Source organism: Dipodomys ordii, unplaced genomic scaffold, assembly GCF_000151885.1.
Source record: "Dipodomys ordii isolate 6190 unplaced genomic scaffold, Dord_2.0 Scaffold78, whole genome shotgun sequence".
In the NCBI taxonomy this organism is placed as follows: Eukaryota; Metazoa; Chordata; class Mammalia; order Rodentia; family Heteromyidae; genus Dipodomys; species Dipodomys ordii.
In genome coordinates this window covers 5,526,438-5,542,048 of record NW_012267294.1, presented here as the reverse complement: position 1 = coordinate 5,542,048, position 15,611 = coordinate 5,526,438, and the positions used below count along the sequence as shown (strand labels likewise).

At 41.1% G+C, this 15,611-nt stretch overlaps 1 protein-coding gene across 1 annotated transcript in view; it reads left to right on the top strand.

Annotated features, from left to right (window-relative positions):
* Positions 1-15,611, top strand: part of Trim33 (tripartite motif containing 33) — an 86,406-nt gene that overhangs the window by 56,249 nt on the left and 14,546 nt on the right. Inside the window, exons 5-12 of the mRNA XM_013024628.1 lie at positions 1,479-1,595; positions 4,175-4,343; positions 4,827-4,944; positions 8,105-8,379; positions 9,089-9,253; positions 12,252-12,452; positions 13,276-13,408; positions 15,272-15,335. Of these exons, the coding sequence (XP_012880082.1) occupies positions 1,479-1,595; positions 4,175-4,343; positions 4,827-4,944; positions 8,105-8,379; positions 9,089-9,253; positions 12,252-12,452; positions 13,276-13,408; positions 15,272-15,335 (1,242 nt within the window). The remainder of the gene's footprint in view (positions 1-1,478; positions 1,596-4,174; positions 4,344-4,826; positions 4,945-8,104; positions 8,380-9,088; positions 9,254-12,251; positions 12,453-13,275; positions 13,409-15,271; positions 15,336-15,611) is intronic.

The following is a 15,611-nucleotide window of genomic DNA, read 5'->3' as shown; positions in this document are numbered from 1 at the left end:
CCCCAGAAGCATCTGTTGCAGAGTTCTATCTAGTCTCCCTTTTCACTGGCTAGGTCTTTTATATTTTTAATATTTTCCTAAGATGCAAATCTGATTTTAATATTTGCCTCAGGATTCTTCAGGGACTTCCTATTAAGAGGATAGAAAGAAATACAGTTGTCTCCTGTGGTTTTTGTTTTTTGGCCAGTTATGGGTCTTGAACTCTGGGCCTGGGCTCTGTCCCTCAGCTCTTCAGCTCAAGGCTAGTGCTCTACCACTTGAGCCACAGCACCACTTCTGGTTTACTCAGTGGTTTATTGGAGATAAGAATCTCATGGATTTTCCTGCCTGGGCTACCTTTGGGTCCCAATCCTCAGGTCTCAGCCTCCTGAGTAGCTAGGCCATCTGGGTTTTATACATTAGTTTTCTCATATCCTGGCCTTTGTATATTTTTCTTAGGCCATATTGAAGTCAGAGTACAGAACTGTGACTCCACTCTTCGCTGAGGATACTGTTGGGGTTCCTTTGTGAGCTTTTTTTTTTTGATACGGAGTCCAATTTAAGCACTAAATTAATGTGACACATTATTTAATAGTCTACTGTCACCACTCATCACATTGTGGCATCAATGCATATTTGTACCTATTACATTATTAGTCTTTATGCCACATGGGTCTCCCTTACTCATGTAGAAAGCATATAGAAGAAATGAAAAATAATTTGTTGATGTAGTCATTTATTTGCTGTAGGATTATTTATTATTAAAGATTCTTACTTTAGACTCAGAAGTAGAAGCTCTCAGAAAGGACAGCTTTCATCTCTCAGCACTCTTCCTGACGTTTTTCTTTGGCTTTCTTCCTTCTCTTGCCAGAGGTTAGCATATTCTGCAACCTACTCATTTTTCTTTGTATGTTTATTCAGAGCACTGCTGGTGTACTTGTGTTTACAATCTGTGGAGTAACATGATGCAGGATCTTGGGTGTTTTCAGCCTGGATTTCTTACCTTCTTTGATCAAACGTTTTCTGACAACATTTGGGTAGATATCACCTTTTGAGAGTTTGAAAAGTTTGGGGATTCTGTGTAGCCTTTTGGGGGACTCCAGACCAAAAGGCACAGTAGTGTCTGTCTAGGAACATCTTTTTCTCCTTTTTTAAATTACTGTTTGTTTAAAAAGTAACCAAGTTGAAAATATACTCAGATTGAGATCCACACACTGCATCTCAGAACTGATTCCCAGAACAGATTTGTGCTTTTTCTTTCCACTTGGCTTGATCTGGAACAGGAATGTCTCTCACGTAAGTAAATTCTACCTTGCCTCCAGCATGTCATGTCATGGGAAAGCTTGGTCATTCCCATCCCTGATTTGTACCACATCACTTTTAACCAGATAAGCAGGATGATCAGAGTGAAGTTTCACAATTGACTCACATATCTTCCTTCTTTACTAAATCTTCGTTGTATGTTTTGTTTTAAATATTGTTTCTGTGTTGGATTTTAGGTATCAGTTTTTGGAAGAAGCATTTCAAAATCAGAAAGGTGCAATTGAGAATTTATTGGCTAAGCTTCTTGAGAAGAAGAATTACGTTCATTTTGCAGCTACCCAGGTACAGAATAGGTAAGTTTGCCTTAAAGCTATAATTTTACATTTTGTACTATCGAAGAAGAGAGGGTCCAATTTAAATGTTTTCTACTCTATTAAGCACATATAGAAAAGTTTTTAATAAATAATGAAATTTGAGTTTGATTATAATTGTTAACTATGAAAAATTTATATAATCTACGATGCATTTTTGTTTTAAAATAATGTGATTCCATTTGTATAAACTGTAAACTTGGAAGAAGCAGTAATAGAAAGGCAAGTTGAATTACTTAAAAGTAGAGACTGTATGTGGAAGGTAGAGTATTGAGAGCAGCTTAATCTACAGAACCAAAATTAAAGACTTCTTATAGTAGTGTGATAACAAGAATGTGTGCAGACCCAACTCACCTGCTGTCATCCTTGTTACTTAAGAAACACTTTACTTGAACACATTTATTTGTAAAGAATCGAAATTTATAAGGAAAGTGGTAATAAGTACTATGAAAATGTAGATTAACAAGGTTAGGACTCAAGCTAGAAAGACAAACTCTTGGAGCTAGCGTAATTAAAACCTGGAAATTTCTGAAGCTGTGAATCAGGGTTACTATGGTTATCATGTAGACTCACAAATATTGGAATTGTATGTATGTATTTATGTATGTCAGCTTGAACTCAGGGCCTGGATCCTGAGCTTTTATGCTCAAGGCTGCCACTTTGAGCCATAGTGCCATTTCCAGTTTTCTGATGATTAATTGAAGATGAGTGTCTCATAGACTTCTCTTCCTAGACTGGCTTTGAACCCCAGTCCTCAGATCCTTAGCTTCCTGAGTAGCTAGGATTATAGGTATGAGCCACTAGTGCTCAGTGGCTCACTTTGCTTTTTATTTATTTTTATTTATTTTTTTTGGGGTCCAGTCGTGGGCCTGAACTCTGGGCCTGGGCGTTGTCCCTCAACTCTTCAGCTCAAGGCTAGTGCTCTACCACTTGAGCCACAGCGTCACTTCCAGCTTTTTTCTTTTTGCTTATGTGTTGCTGAGGAATTGAACCCAGGGCCTCATGCATGTAAGGCAAGTGCTCTACCACTGAGCCACCTTCCCAGCCCTGCTTTGCTTTTTAAAATGAGTTTGTGATGATTAAAAAGACTATAATAGATACTAGAGTATTAGAGAGTGCTTTAACTGTTGTAGAGCTTTTCATCTTAAATGATTTCAAAAGAAAAGAAAAATTTCCTGGCCGGGCGCTGGTGGCTCACGCCTGTAATCCTAGCTACTCAGGAGGCTGAGATCTGAGGATCACGGTTCAAAGCCAGCCCGGGCAGGAGAGACCTTGAGACTCCTATCTCCAATAAACCACCAGAAAACCGGAAGTGGCGCTGTAGCTTAAGTGGTAGAGCGCTCGCCTTGAGCTGAAGAGCTGAGGGACAGTGCCCAAGCCCAGAGTTCAAGCCCCACGACCGACAAAAAAAAAAAAAAATTAGGCATATAATTACAAATAAGTTATATGAACTGTGTATTATTTCTGAATTTTAAATCTGTCTCTCCACTGAAAACAGTGGTGAGATGAAAAGTACTCTCACATCACTAAAGTTGGTGTCTCTTTCCTCTTGGGTATCTTGTTCATTGCTCTATACCTCAAAAGCACCAGGGGAATGGAGAGCACTTAGCAGTAGCTATTTTTTGATACTATTTTTTAAGTTGTAAGTACATTTTAACTGTATAGCTAATATTCGTAGTATGGGTTTAAGAGCTTCAGAATTAAAAGACACCTCTTAAGATTGAAGTGAATGTCAGTACTTTCTGACAAGTGTCCCATATACTTTAATAGTGATTTTAAAATAGATGTTTTCTAATGTGATATGTTCCTAAACTTAGAAAAAGAGAGGTTTTCCTGGGTTTTGTTAAAGGATTGATTTTTTTTTTGATGAAGTTGTAAATGAAAATTCTTCCAGATGAGTACTTTTTTCATTGATTTACAATATAAAATAAAACTTACTTTCTTAGGAAAAGTGTTATGCAATCAACCAAGTTGAATAATTTGGGGAGAACCAAGTCATTGTAAGGTTGTTGCTGTGTCATTTGAACCTTGGGGTCTAGTTCCCTTGAGCACTTTTGTTTCCTTGGCAGCCTTTTTCTGAAATTGGATAGGTTGACTAACTCCTTCGTATTTGTGAACTTTGTCATATCACAAATGCCCTAATGCTTAGAATTCTGGAATTGATCTTCATTTTGTTTTGAGTTGTGACAGTCTTTAACTTTAATCTCAAGTAATACCACTAGATGGCACTCAGATGACACATTTTTATTGGTCTAGGAAATTTAGTTGATTATGTAAAATTATTTCTAAAATTCAGTTCATAATGCTATAATACATATTTAATATTTTAACAGGAAGACCTTATTTTAAACATTTTATATGACTAAAGAATAAGAGATTGACTAACATGAATTTCACATGTGGAATATCTTAGCGTAGAGAGCTGAATTTTAGTTCCACTTTTGTTAGTTACTTCTCTTACTATAGCCTTAGTAGACAATCACAAGCTGCTCTTCTCCCCTTTTTAAAGGGAAATGTCAGTATTGCATCCATGTGTCTTCTTCCTGTGGCATGTTCTTTAGTGAAGTTCTTCTTCCATTTCAGAATGTTACGAAAGAAAGACAGATGAAGCTCCTGCAGCAGCAGAGTGACATCACGGGCCTCTCCCGGCAGGTGAAGCATGTCATGAACTTCACAAACTGGGCGATTGCAAGTGGCAGCAGCACTGCTCTGCTGTACAGCAAGCGGCTGGTGAGGCGCACACTGTCTTCAGTTTTCTGTGACTGGCCTTAGTACAATTCTGTTTACCTTCACTCCTTCACTTACTGTTGGTGGTGAAAACATAACTATCGGTTTAAAGGGTAAATGTGAATTTAAGCAAATGCAGCCACTCTTACATCAAGGTACAGAAAATTTCTATCCTTAAAACTTGCCTTGTTCCCTTTATCCATGATCTTAGGCAACACAAATCTGATGTGTCATTTTTGAGAATTTATTTAAGTGGAACCACATTGTGTGTATTCTTTTAAAGGTACCTAGAATCTTAACTTAATTTCTTATCAGAATCAGCAGAAATTCAAGTATGTATATTATATTTGATTGCTAATTTAAGCATCGAGTCTCTCAGGTAAGAGACTTCACATGGGCTTGTATGGCTTTTGTTAAGTCTCTGTCTCATATGCTTTCTCAATTGGCATTTAATCTTAAGACTAATGTGAATTTTTACCCTTAAAGATTACTTTTCAGTTGCGTCATATTTTGAAAGCGCGGTGTGATCCTGTCCCTGCTGCTAATGGAGCCATACGTTTCCATTGTGATCCCACCTTCTGGGCAAAGAATGTAGTCAATTTAGGTGAGAAATTGTCACATGGATATAACTTGAAGCAATAAATTGAAAGGAGAAAACATGTAAAGAAATTTTAAATAGTTTTAAGCTTTAGAATATGAATGATTTGGAAAATAACCCTATTTGTTGGAAACTCATTCTAGTGGTTTTATAGTGTCTTAATGATACATAGAATTTACTCAATGTAGTGGTACTTTGTTTTTATTGGTAGGAATTGAACCCACGGCCTCAATCACTGAGGTTGCTCTCTACCACTGAGCCACACCCAGCCCTGTATAGTGGGGACTTTTTTTTTTTTGGTACCAGTCCTGTGGCTTGAACTCAGGACTTAGGCATTGCCCCTGCTCAAGGCTAGCGCTCTACACCTGATCTATAGCTCGACCTTTGGGGTTTTGATGATTAACTGGAGATAAGTCTTCTGGACTTTCCTGCCCAGGCTGGCTTCAAGCTATGATCCTCAGATCTCAGCCTCCTGAGTAACTAGGATTATAGGAATGAGCCGCCAATGCCCATCTCTTTTTTCTTTTTAATCCAGGACCTGGACACTGTCCCTGAGCTGCTTTAGCTCAGGTATAGCACTCTGCCACTTAAGCCACAGTGCCACTTCCAGCCTTTTCAGTTTTTGTGGTACTGAGGAGTCAAGCCCAGAGCTTTATGCATGCGAGGCAAGCACCCTACCCACCAAGCCACATTCCCAGTCCTTATAATATTTTTTAAGGTGTGCCATTTTTCTTTCTTTCTTTCTTTCTTTTTCTCCTTCTCTCCCTCCCTCCCTCACGCCCCCCCCCTTTCTTTCTGTAAGTCATGGGGCTTGAACTCTGGGCCTGAATGCTGTCCCGGAGCTCTTCAGCTCAAGACTAGTGCTCTACCACTTTGAGTCACAGTGCTACTTCCCATTTTCTGGTGGTTAATTGGAGATAAAGAGTCCCATTGAGTTTAACTCCTGCCTGGGCTGGCTTTGAACCACAATCCTCAGATCTCAGCCTCCTGAGTAGCTAGGATTATAGGCATGAGCCACCAGTATTCAGCTAAGGTATGCCATTTCCTAGCTTTTCCCTCTTGCAACTTATTTTTTTTTTTCTTGATTGGACATGGGGGCTTGAATTCTGGGCCTGGGCACTGTCCATGAGCTCTTCAGCTCAAAGCTAGTGTTCTACCAGTTGAGCCGTAGCACCACTTCTGGATTTTTGGTGGTTTATTGGAAATAGGAGTTTCACAGACTTTCCTGCCTGGGCTGGCTTTGAACTGCAAGCCTCAGTTCTCAGCCTCCTGAGTAGTTAGGATTACAGGCATGAGCCACCAGCCCCCAGCTCCCTCTTGCAACCTTTTGAAAGCTCAGTGTTCAATATAAATGATTCTTTATTCCCTAGTAAAATACTTCAATTCTATAGTTTAATTATGCCAGTGGTACATAGAGGAGCACCTTCAGGAAACTGAAGTGTCCAGTGGTCATACCCTGAAGAACATTAGAAAGCAAAGGTGCTCTTTTCACTAGGTAGAACAATGAGCTTTGCTTTTGTTATTTCATGTTGTAGACATAAAGACCATTGAGGAAAGTTATAGAGATAGAGAAAAATAGTTCAATTAAAAACAAAAACAGTTGGGTACTAATGGCTCATACCTTATAATCCTAGCTACTCAAGAGATTGAGATCTGGACATTGTAGATTGCAGGCTAGGCCAGGCAGGAAAGTTTATAAGACTCACCGCCAATTAATCAGCAAAAAGCCAGGAGTGGCAGCTGTGGCTCAAGTGTGTGCTAGCCTTGGCAGAGAGAGTTGCTAGGTCCTGAGTTCAGGCCCCAGGACTGGCACAAAAATATCAGGTACCAATGGCATGTTGTCTATATTTGGAGCTACTCAGGAAGCTGAGATAACAGGATCATGTGAGCCCAAGAATCTGAGGGCAGCCTGGGCAACATAATGAGACTCTGTCTCTTGAAATGGCATCAGAAAAAAACCTGGTCAAAATAGAGTTGCCTGAACCTTGAGTAGTTTTGCTTTTGGGGGGGGTCTGGTTGTGGGGCCTGAACTCTGGGCCTGGGTGCTGTCCTTCAGCTCAAGGCTAGCGCCCTACCACTTGAGCCACAGCGCCACTTCCGGCTTTTTTCTTTTTGCTTATGTGGTGCTGAGGAATCAAACCCAGGGCCTCAGGCATGCAGGGCAAGTGCGCTACCACTGAACCACCTTCCCAGCCCCAGTAGTTTTGTTTTCTAAATAGCCAGGTCCTTAGCATTTGAATTATAAAAGAAGAATCTGTGTCCTGCTAAAATATACTCTGTGTCTACTAGGTCATTTTGGAATTTTAGCATCATAAATAATTTCTGTGTGGTAGAGGAACTAAGAATTTTTTTCCCTTCATTTTAAAAAGGTTGTAAAACTTAACATGGTATGACAGATCATATGTGGTCTGTCATCCTCTACCTTCCTAAAATTGATCCTCTGTTCATACAAAGTAATGGCTCTGTTGGAAGTGAGGGAAAGGCTGGGAAGGTGGCTCAGTGGTAGAGTGCTTGCCTAGCACACATAAAGCCCTGGGTTCGATTCCTCAGTACCACATACACAGAAAAAGCCACAAGTGGGGATGTGGCTCAAGTGGTAGAGTGCTAGCCTTGAGCAAAAGAAGCTCAGGGACAATATCCAGGCCCTGAGTCCAGGCCCCAGGACTGGCAAAAGAAAAAAAAGGGGGGATATGGTCTCTTTGTAAGACATGAATGGTTTAAACAGTTCAGTGTTTCCATAAAAGACAATTTTTTTTATATAAAAGACAATTTTGTAGCAATATAAAGTCTACCTGTTAATACTTGGCAATGCAAAAGCAGCTTGAATCAGTATCAGCAATCATGAGTATCCTTTAGTCTTGTCAGGGAGAACTGCTTTACACTGATTAGATGGGCCTTCTCTACTAATACTTACTCTTCAATTTTCTGGGCATTTGTATAAAGGAAAAGTAAGGGAAAATAGCATATTATGGCCAGTCATAAGTCTTTTGGGAGTAAGACTTTGGAGTATACTTGGTTTCTGATCATCAGTATGTCCAAACCTTGCTCCTATCCTTGCTGTATTTTTGGATGCTTTGAGGTACTTATCAGAGGAAGAAGAGCTTATCCTCAAAGTAGCCAGTTCAGTTGATTGTATGCAAATTCTTCTCATTTTTCAATTCCTCAGGTAATCTAGTAATAGAGAGTAAACCGGCTCCTGGTTACACTCCTAATGTGGTGGTTGGGCAAGTTCCTCCAGGGACAAACCACATCAGTAAAACCCCTGGACAGATTAACCTAGCACAGCTTCGACTCCAGCACATGCAACAGCAAGTGTATGCACAGAAACAGCAGCAGTTGCAGCAGATGAGGATGCAGCAACCACCAGCCCCTGTACCCACCACAACAGCCACTGCTCAGCAGCACGCCAGACAGGCGTCCCCACAAATGTTACAGCAGCAGGTGAGCATCAAGCCACCGCCACCCTGGTTGTGAAGTGGGAAGCCTGCAAGTAAGTGAAAAGGCTGCAGTAGGGATGTGAGGAGACAGAAGACAAGTGGTAGTGAGTAAATAATAAAAACCAAACTCACTCACTCATACTAGGAAGTTCTGGAGTTTTCATCTCTCCCTGCTAGATACAAGGTCATGGGCCAAAGAACCAAGACTGTGTCTTCCCGAGAACTGTCATGGTTCTTCTGTTGTTCAGGCATTTGTCAGATCATTTGCATGCCTGTCTCTCTTATACTCCCTGTCCTTCATAGTCCAAACTAATATTGGGCTCATGCGCTCTCTCTCTCTCTCTCTCTCTCTCTCTCTCTCTCTCTCTCTCTCTCTCTCTCTCTCTCTCCTCTCCCTCTCCCCCTCTCTCTCTCTCCCTCTCCCTCTCTCTCTTTCTCTGTCTCTCTCCTCTCCTCTCTCTCCTCTCCCTCTCCCCCTCTCTCTCTCTCCCTCTCCCTCTCTCTCTTTCTCTGTCTCTGTCTCTCCCTCTCTCTCTCTCCCTCTCCCTCTCTCTCTCTCTCTCAAAAATTTGAAGTGATGAGGATTAGGGCTAGAAAAGAGAATAATGGCATTGCATCCTTCTGTCTTGAGTTGAATTTTGCCATAACATTTTATAATGGAAAGATGTATTTCTAAAAATAGTTATACACACTGCAATTGCTACTCCTCACAGCCTCCAAGACTGATCAGTGTGCAGACAATGCAGCGAGGCAACATGAGCTGTGGGGCTTTCCAGGCCCATCAGATGAGGCTGGCGCAGAACGCCGCCAGGATTCCAGGCATCCCCCGACACAGCGGCCCTCAGTATTCCATGATGCAGCCACACCTCCAAAGACAAGTATGCCTAGAGTTACATTTGTAAGAATCATACAATTTTAAAACTAAAAACATTGTTTTACACAATCGCTTGTTGAGGATATGTCATTGGTATATTTAAGAATTTGATTTTATTTACTCATTTATTTATTGCTGGTTTGGGGGCTTGAACTCAGGGCCTGGGCTCTGTTCCTGAGCTTCTTTGTGCTCAAGGCTATATATAGCACTCTACACTTGAGCCACAGTGCCACTTCCAGCTTTTTCTGAGTAGTTCATTGGAGGAAACTGGCTCATGGACTTTACTACTTGGGCTGGCTCCGAACTGTGATCCTCAACTCTCAGCCTCCTGAGTAGTTTAGAATTATTGGAGTGAGCCACCAGCACCTGGCACACATAAAATTTTATATTCAACTTTAAGGACATGTTTGTGGGCTGGGAACGTGGCTCAGTGGTAGAGTGCTTGCCTTGCATGCATGAGGCCCTGGGTTTGATTCCTTAGCACCACATAAGCCAAAAGGCCAAAAGTGGCATGTGGCTCAAGTGGTAGAGCACCAGCCTTGAGCTGAAGAGCTGAGAGACAGTGCCCAGGCCCAGAGTTCAGGTGCCACAACTGACAAAATAAAGAACATGTTTGTGGAGTTTTGTTGTGTTGTGTTTGTGTTGGTACTGAGATTCAGGAACTCAGGAACTGGAGATGTTGTCCTTGAGCATTTTTTGCTCAGGGCTAGTACTCAACTACTTGAACTACTTCTAGCTTTTTAGTGGTTAATTGGAGATTAGTGTCTCCTGGATTTTCCTATTGTGGTTGGCAAATCTAAGGAAATTTTGATTTACCTGTGTTAAAAAAGATAATGATAGAATCGTTCAAAAATGAATGTAGGTTGGAAGTATAGTCAATTGCTTGCCTTGCATTCTTGGTACTACCTAGATTCAATCCCTAACACCACCAAAAACCAAATGTATTTATAGACAGATTTATACTCTGTAAGTTTTAGACTCTATTTGTGTTGAACGTAAGATTTTAAAATATCACTTTTTTTAGTAACACTTCTATTTATAAAATAGAAAATTTTTGGACAGTATGAGCATTTAAACTCAGAGCCTCACACTTCATCTCTTTAGCTGCACCTCCAGACCTTAACTTTTTTGTGGGGGAAAGGGGGAGTGTGCTGGTACTAGGGCTTAAATTTAGGGCCTCAGCGTCCCAAAGATTTTTTTTGGGGGGGGGGGTCTGGTCGTGGGCCTGAACTCTAGGCCTGGGCACTGTCCCTCAGCTCTTCAGCTCAAGGCTAGAGCTCTACCACTTGAGCCACAGTGCCACTTCCAGCTTTTATTTCTGCTTATGTGGTGCTGATGAATCGAACCCAGGGCCTCATGCATGCAAGGCAAGCACTCTACCACTGAGCCACCTTCCCAGCCCCACCAAAGATTTTTTTTTTTGGTTCGAGGCTGGCGTGCGTTCTACCACTGAGCCACCTTCCCAGCCCCACCAAAGATTTTTTTTTTTGGTTCGAGGCTGGCGTGCGTTCTACCACTTGAGTCACAGTTCTGCTTCCATCTTTTTTGCTCGTTAATTGAACCCATTTGAAAATTTGTAATTTATGTTTCATAACCAGTTATATAACTTTGGTACCCAACGGTATTATTTCCAATTGTACCTTTGGTTAACTGTATAGGTCCCTCCCTCTTTTAATGGAAGTTGTGCTGAGAATCCAGTTAGGAGTGGGCCAGTGGTGTGCTGTTCTTAGTCAAGTGAGAGGAAAGCAGTTGGCAGAGGCATGTTGGAGATGGCCCTTGCAGGGCTGGACATTCTTAGGCATACCCATTTTTTAGATACTAATTTAATTTGGTGCTGATGCAACCCTTATTTCTTGGGAAACTTGTGGATACTATGAAGGACTATATATTCTTTTGAGAATGCAGACACTGTATTCTCAACATTTTCTAGTAAGCTGTCCTGACTAATCACTGAATAAGCTTTTTTAGTTTTTAAATAATTTATTTATCTACGGGTAGAAATTCTCAACAACTGTCATATATCTCCTTAAATGATATTTGTAACAGTTCTCCCAATAAAATAGGTAAGATGTCACCCTCATTTCTAAATTTACTGAGATTATGTGACTTTTTTAAGGTCACACAGTATTAAAATCTGGAATCAAAGTCATGTTCACTTTGTAAATTTTTCATTTCTTACTATATCAAGTTGTACTTTGTCTTTTTTTTTTTTTTTTTTTTGGCCAGTCCTGGGGCGGCTTGAACTGTGGGCCTGGGTGCTGTCCTTGGGCTCCTTTAGTTCAAGGCTTAACACTCTACTACTTCGAGTCACAGCACCAGTTTCCAGTTTTCTGGTGGTTTATTGGAGATAAGTCTCACAGACTTTCCTGCCTGGTCTGGCTTTGAACCACTATCCTCAGATCTCAGCCTCCTGAGCCAAGGGTGCCTGGCTAAGCTGTACCTTCCCTCCCTCCCTCCCTCCCTCCCTCCCTCCCTCTTTCCATTTTTTGGAGTTTATTTGAATAAACCTACCCTTCCTGTCTGCCTGCCCTCCCTTCCTCCCTCCTTTCCTTCCTTCCTCTCTCTCTGCCTTTCTTTACCATCCTTTTGTTTTCTAAAATAAAACTCCCGGCAACATGTGGTGTTGTCTGGGCAGGGCCATCATACCTGTACATCACATCCTTTTGACCTGAAGATGGCTTTCAAGCTGTATTTTTTAGTCATTTTTGTTAGAAAAAAGTCAAATCGGTCAGCAGGGAGTATAGAAAGAACACGGGCCTTCTTGGCCTGCTATTTGTAAACTGGACAGCTTCCCTGTCATCTTCATACGGTCTTGTTCTAAAGGAAGGTCATATCACCATGTGGCAAGTCTTTTATCCTACAAACTGCACAAAAATAAATAAACTGAAGCTTTGAATGTTTTGTAAAAGTTTGAGAGATTCTTTAAATACCCTTTTTAAACTAAAGATTGTTACTAAGATATCTGTTAGATCCTCTAATGATACTGTCCTCTTTCTTATCAGCATTCAAACCCCGGGCATGCCGGACCCTTTCCTGTGGTATCAGTACACAACACCACAATTAATCCAACGAGCCCTACTACAGCAACTATGGCAAATGCAAACCGAGGTCCTACCAGCCCATCTGTTACAGCCATAGAGCTAATCCCCTCAGTTACAAACCCAGAGAACCTTCCTTCCCTGCCAGATATTCCTCCTATACAGGTTTGTATTCGTGTAAATGAGTCATTTAGACCATCACGTCAATTAAGATATGTAGAGTATTTATTTCAGGTTTCCTTAATGGCTTTTAAATTCCTTAATGGCTTTTAATTTCAGCATCAACATTTCCTTGAAATTTTTAAAGAATAAGGTGTAGACATTTAGGTTTTTTGTGTTGTGTGTGTGTGTGCGCGTGTGTGTGCGTGTGTGTGTGCGTGCGTGTGCGTGTGTGCGTGCGCGCGCATGTGGGTGCGCATGCACTGGTTTTAGAGATTGAACTCAGGGCCTTGGTGTTAACCATGAGCTTTTGTGCTCAAGGATAGCTCCACCACCTGAGTCACAGTACCACTTCTGGCTTTTTGGTGGTTAATTGGATATAAAGTCTCATGGACTTGACTGCCCAGACTCGCTTTGAACCACGGATCCTCAGATCTCAGTCTCCTGAGTAGTTAGGATTATAGGCATGAGCCATTGTCACAGATTTTGTACTTGTAGCTGGATAACATCTGGCTAGACAGTTTTATTCGCAGATTTTGTACTTGTAGCTGGGTAAGGTGATATATGTATGAAATCTCAGCACTCAGAAGTTGAGTCAGGAGGATTGCAAATTTTAAGGCCACCCTGGGCTTCATGGTAAGTCCATGATTCAAAAACAAAAGATTGTATTCTGTGGATTCTCAAAGGCACCTAAGGAAGTAACAATTGAATTGAATTTTATATTGGAAAATCTTTTAGCAAACTGTGAGTGTAAGCAGTGACAATAAAGAAATTAATGATGTTTCCTCTTTAATCTAAGCAGATTTATTTTTATCTTCTTTCTCTTTAGTTGGAAGATGCTGGATCAAGTAGTTTAGATAATCTACTAAGTAGATACATTACAGGCAGCCACCTACCCCCACAGCCTACAAGCACCATGAACCCTTCCCCTGGACCCTCTGCCTTATCTCCAGGATCATCAGGTAAAGCACGTGGGGAACTTGCCTCGTTAACCATCCATTCCAAGAAAGTTAGTGTTTATGTTAGGCTTTTCTAGAGAAACAAAAAGGAGGCGAGTGTGTATGGAGATATGTATATCTTACAGGCACAACACACACACACACACAAAACACAAGTGGGGATGGGAGTGTAACAGGGAGATTCATCTTCAGGTATTGACTCCCATGATTTTGTGATTCTAAATACTGGCAAGTCTAAAATCTGCAGGGCTGCAGATCCAGGGAAAGGTACATTATAGTCTGGAGTCTAGCGTCTAGAGCCTTTAGTCAACCTACCTTGAGGAGGATAATCTGCTTTTCTCAAAGTTGACTTACTTAAATGTTAATCATATCTAACTACCTTCATAGCAGCATGCAGACTCATGTTTGACTCAACAACTGAATCCTATTTCCTAGCTAATTTGATACACAAAATTGAATCTCACAGTGGTAGATAGTTTTCTTCTTGGTTATTCTCCAATTTATTTCTGCTGTTCAAATAATGCTGACAGTCTGGCTTCTTGCTGTGATATAAAGTATGTGACTGTAGCCTCTGCTGTTGATAACTACCTCATCTCATTGGACTTGTCTCTGCTATTTAGTATTTAATACAGCTCTCAAACACTTTTTAAGTCATAGAAATCTGTTTCATAAATTTGAAGGAAAGCATGAATTTTCAAGTTGTAAAAACTTAAATTTACTGGACAGTATTAAAATATTCATGAGGTGTGTTCATTGATCCTATACAGGTCACTGAACCTCATTCCTGAGTTTGTGTGTGAAACAGTGACAAAATATGTTAACTGTCCAGAAATGGTGATAGAATACATTTTTCTGCTGTAACCTACCTGTCACTTTTTTTTCTTTTTTCCTTTTGTTTTGGTTGGTCATGTGGCTTGAACTCTGGGCCTGGGCGCTGTCCCTGAGCTCTTTAGCTCAAGGCAAGCGCTCTACCACTTGAGCCACAGTGCCACTTCCCGTTTTATTGGAGATAAGAGTCTCACAGACTTTCCTGCCCAAGCTGGCTTTGACCCACGATCCTCAGATCTCAGCCTCCTGAGTAGCTAGGATTACAGGCATGAGCCACTGGCACCCGGCTGCCTTTTTTCTTATGAAAAAGATTCATCATTTCTGGAGGAAGAACTGTTAAAATGTAAATGTAGATTTTGCATGAGGTGCATCATTAATGTTTTTTGTTTTTTTGGGTCTGGTCATGGGGCCTGAACTCTGGGCCTGGTCGCTGCCCCTCAGCTCTTCAGCTCAAGGTTAGCGCTCTACCACTTGAGCCACAGTGCCACTTTCGGTTTTTTTCTTTTTTGCTTATGTGGTGCTGAGGAATTGAACCCAGGGCCTCATGCATGCAAGGCAAGCCCTCTACCACTGAGCCACCTTCCCAGCCCCGTATTTTTTTTTTTTAATTATGTAAGTTTTCAGGTTTACAAGGAGTTATTCTAGCTAGGACTTAAAAAGAGTAGGGACTGCTAGCATGGCACATGCACTCAGAAGAGTCCATTCTGAGATGTTGAGACTCTGTCTAAAATAAAACCAAAACCCAACCGACAAACCAGATGAAATTCTGAATAGGTGACTTAAGGGAAGAACGACAGATTCTCTTGATGTGGTAGTTTTTGTTTGTTGGTTAGTATTGTTCTGAAGATGATTCTCACCTGAGGGATCTCTCATCACCTGATGAAAGAAACGGGTTGATACCTGCTAATGATTAGATACGCTGTCCCTGACTTTGCAGCTGGCTTGAATTTCCAGAAGTTTCTGAATAGGGCTGTAATAATCTTGAATTCCAAACGTTCCTACACGTGTTGCTCTTCAATTTAACTTTCTACTTTTTAGGTTTATCAAATTCTCACACACCTGTGAGGCCCCCTAGTACCTCCAGTACCGGCAGTCGAGGCAGGTGAGTATTTTATTTAAAAAAAAAAAGATTATATATTTAATGAAAATTGTGTGTTTAACAAGTCGGCTGTCTTACCTCTATATAGCTACAACTCAGTTTCCAGTGAATTCAGTAGTATTTCCCTTGTATTCTTAGCCATTCTCTCTCTTTTTTTTTTTTTTTGGTCGGTCCTGGGGCTTGAACTCTGGACCTGGGCGCTGTCCTTGCGTTCTTTAGTTCAAGGAGAGCGCTCCACCGCTTGAGCCACAGTGCCACTTCCAGTTTTCTAGTGGTTAA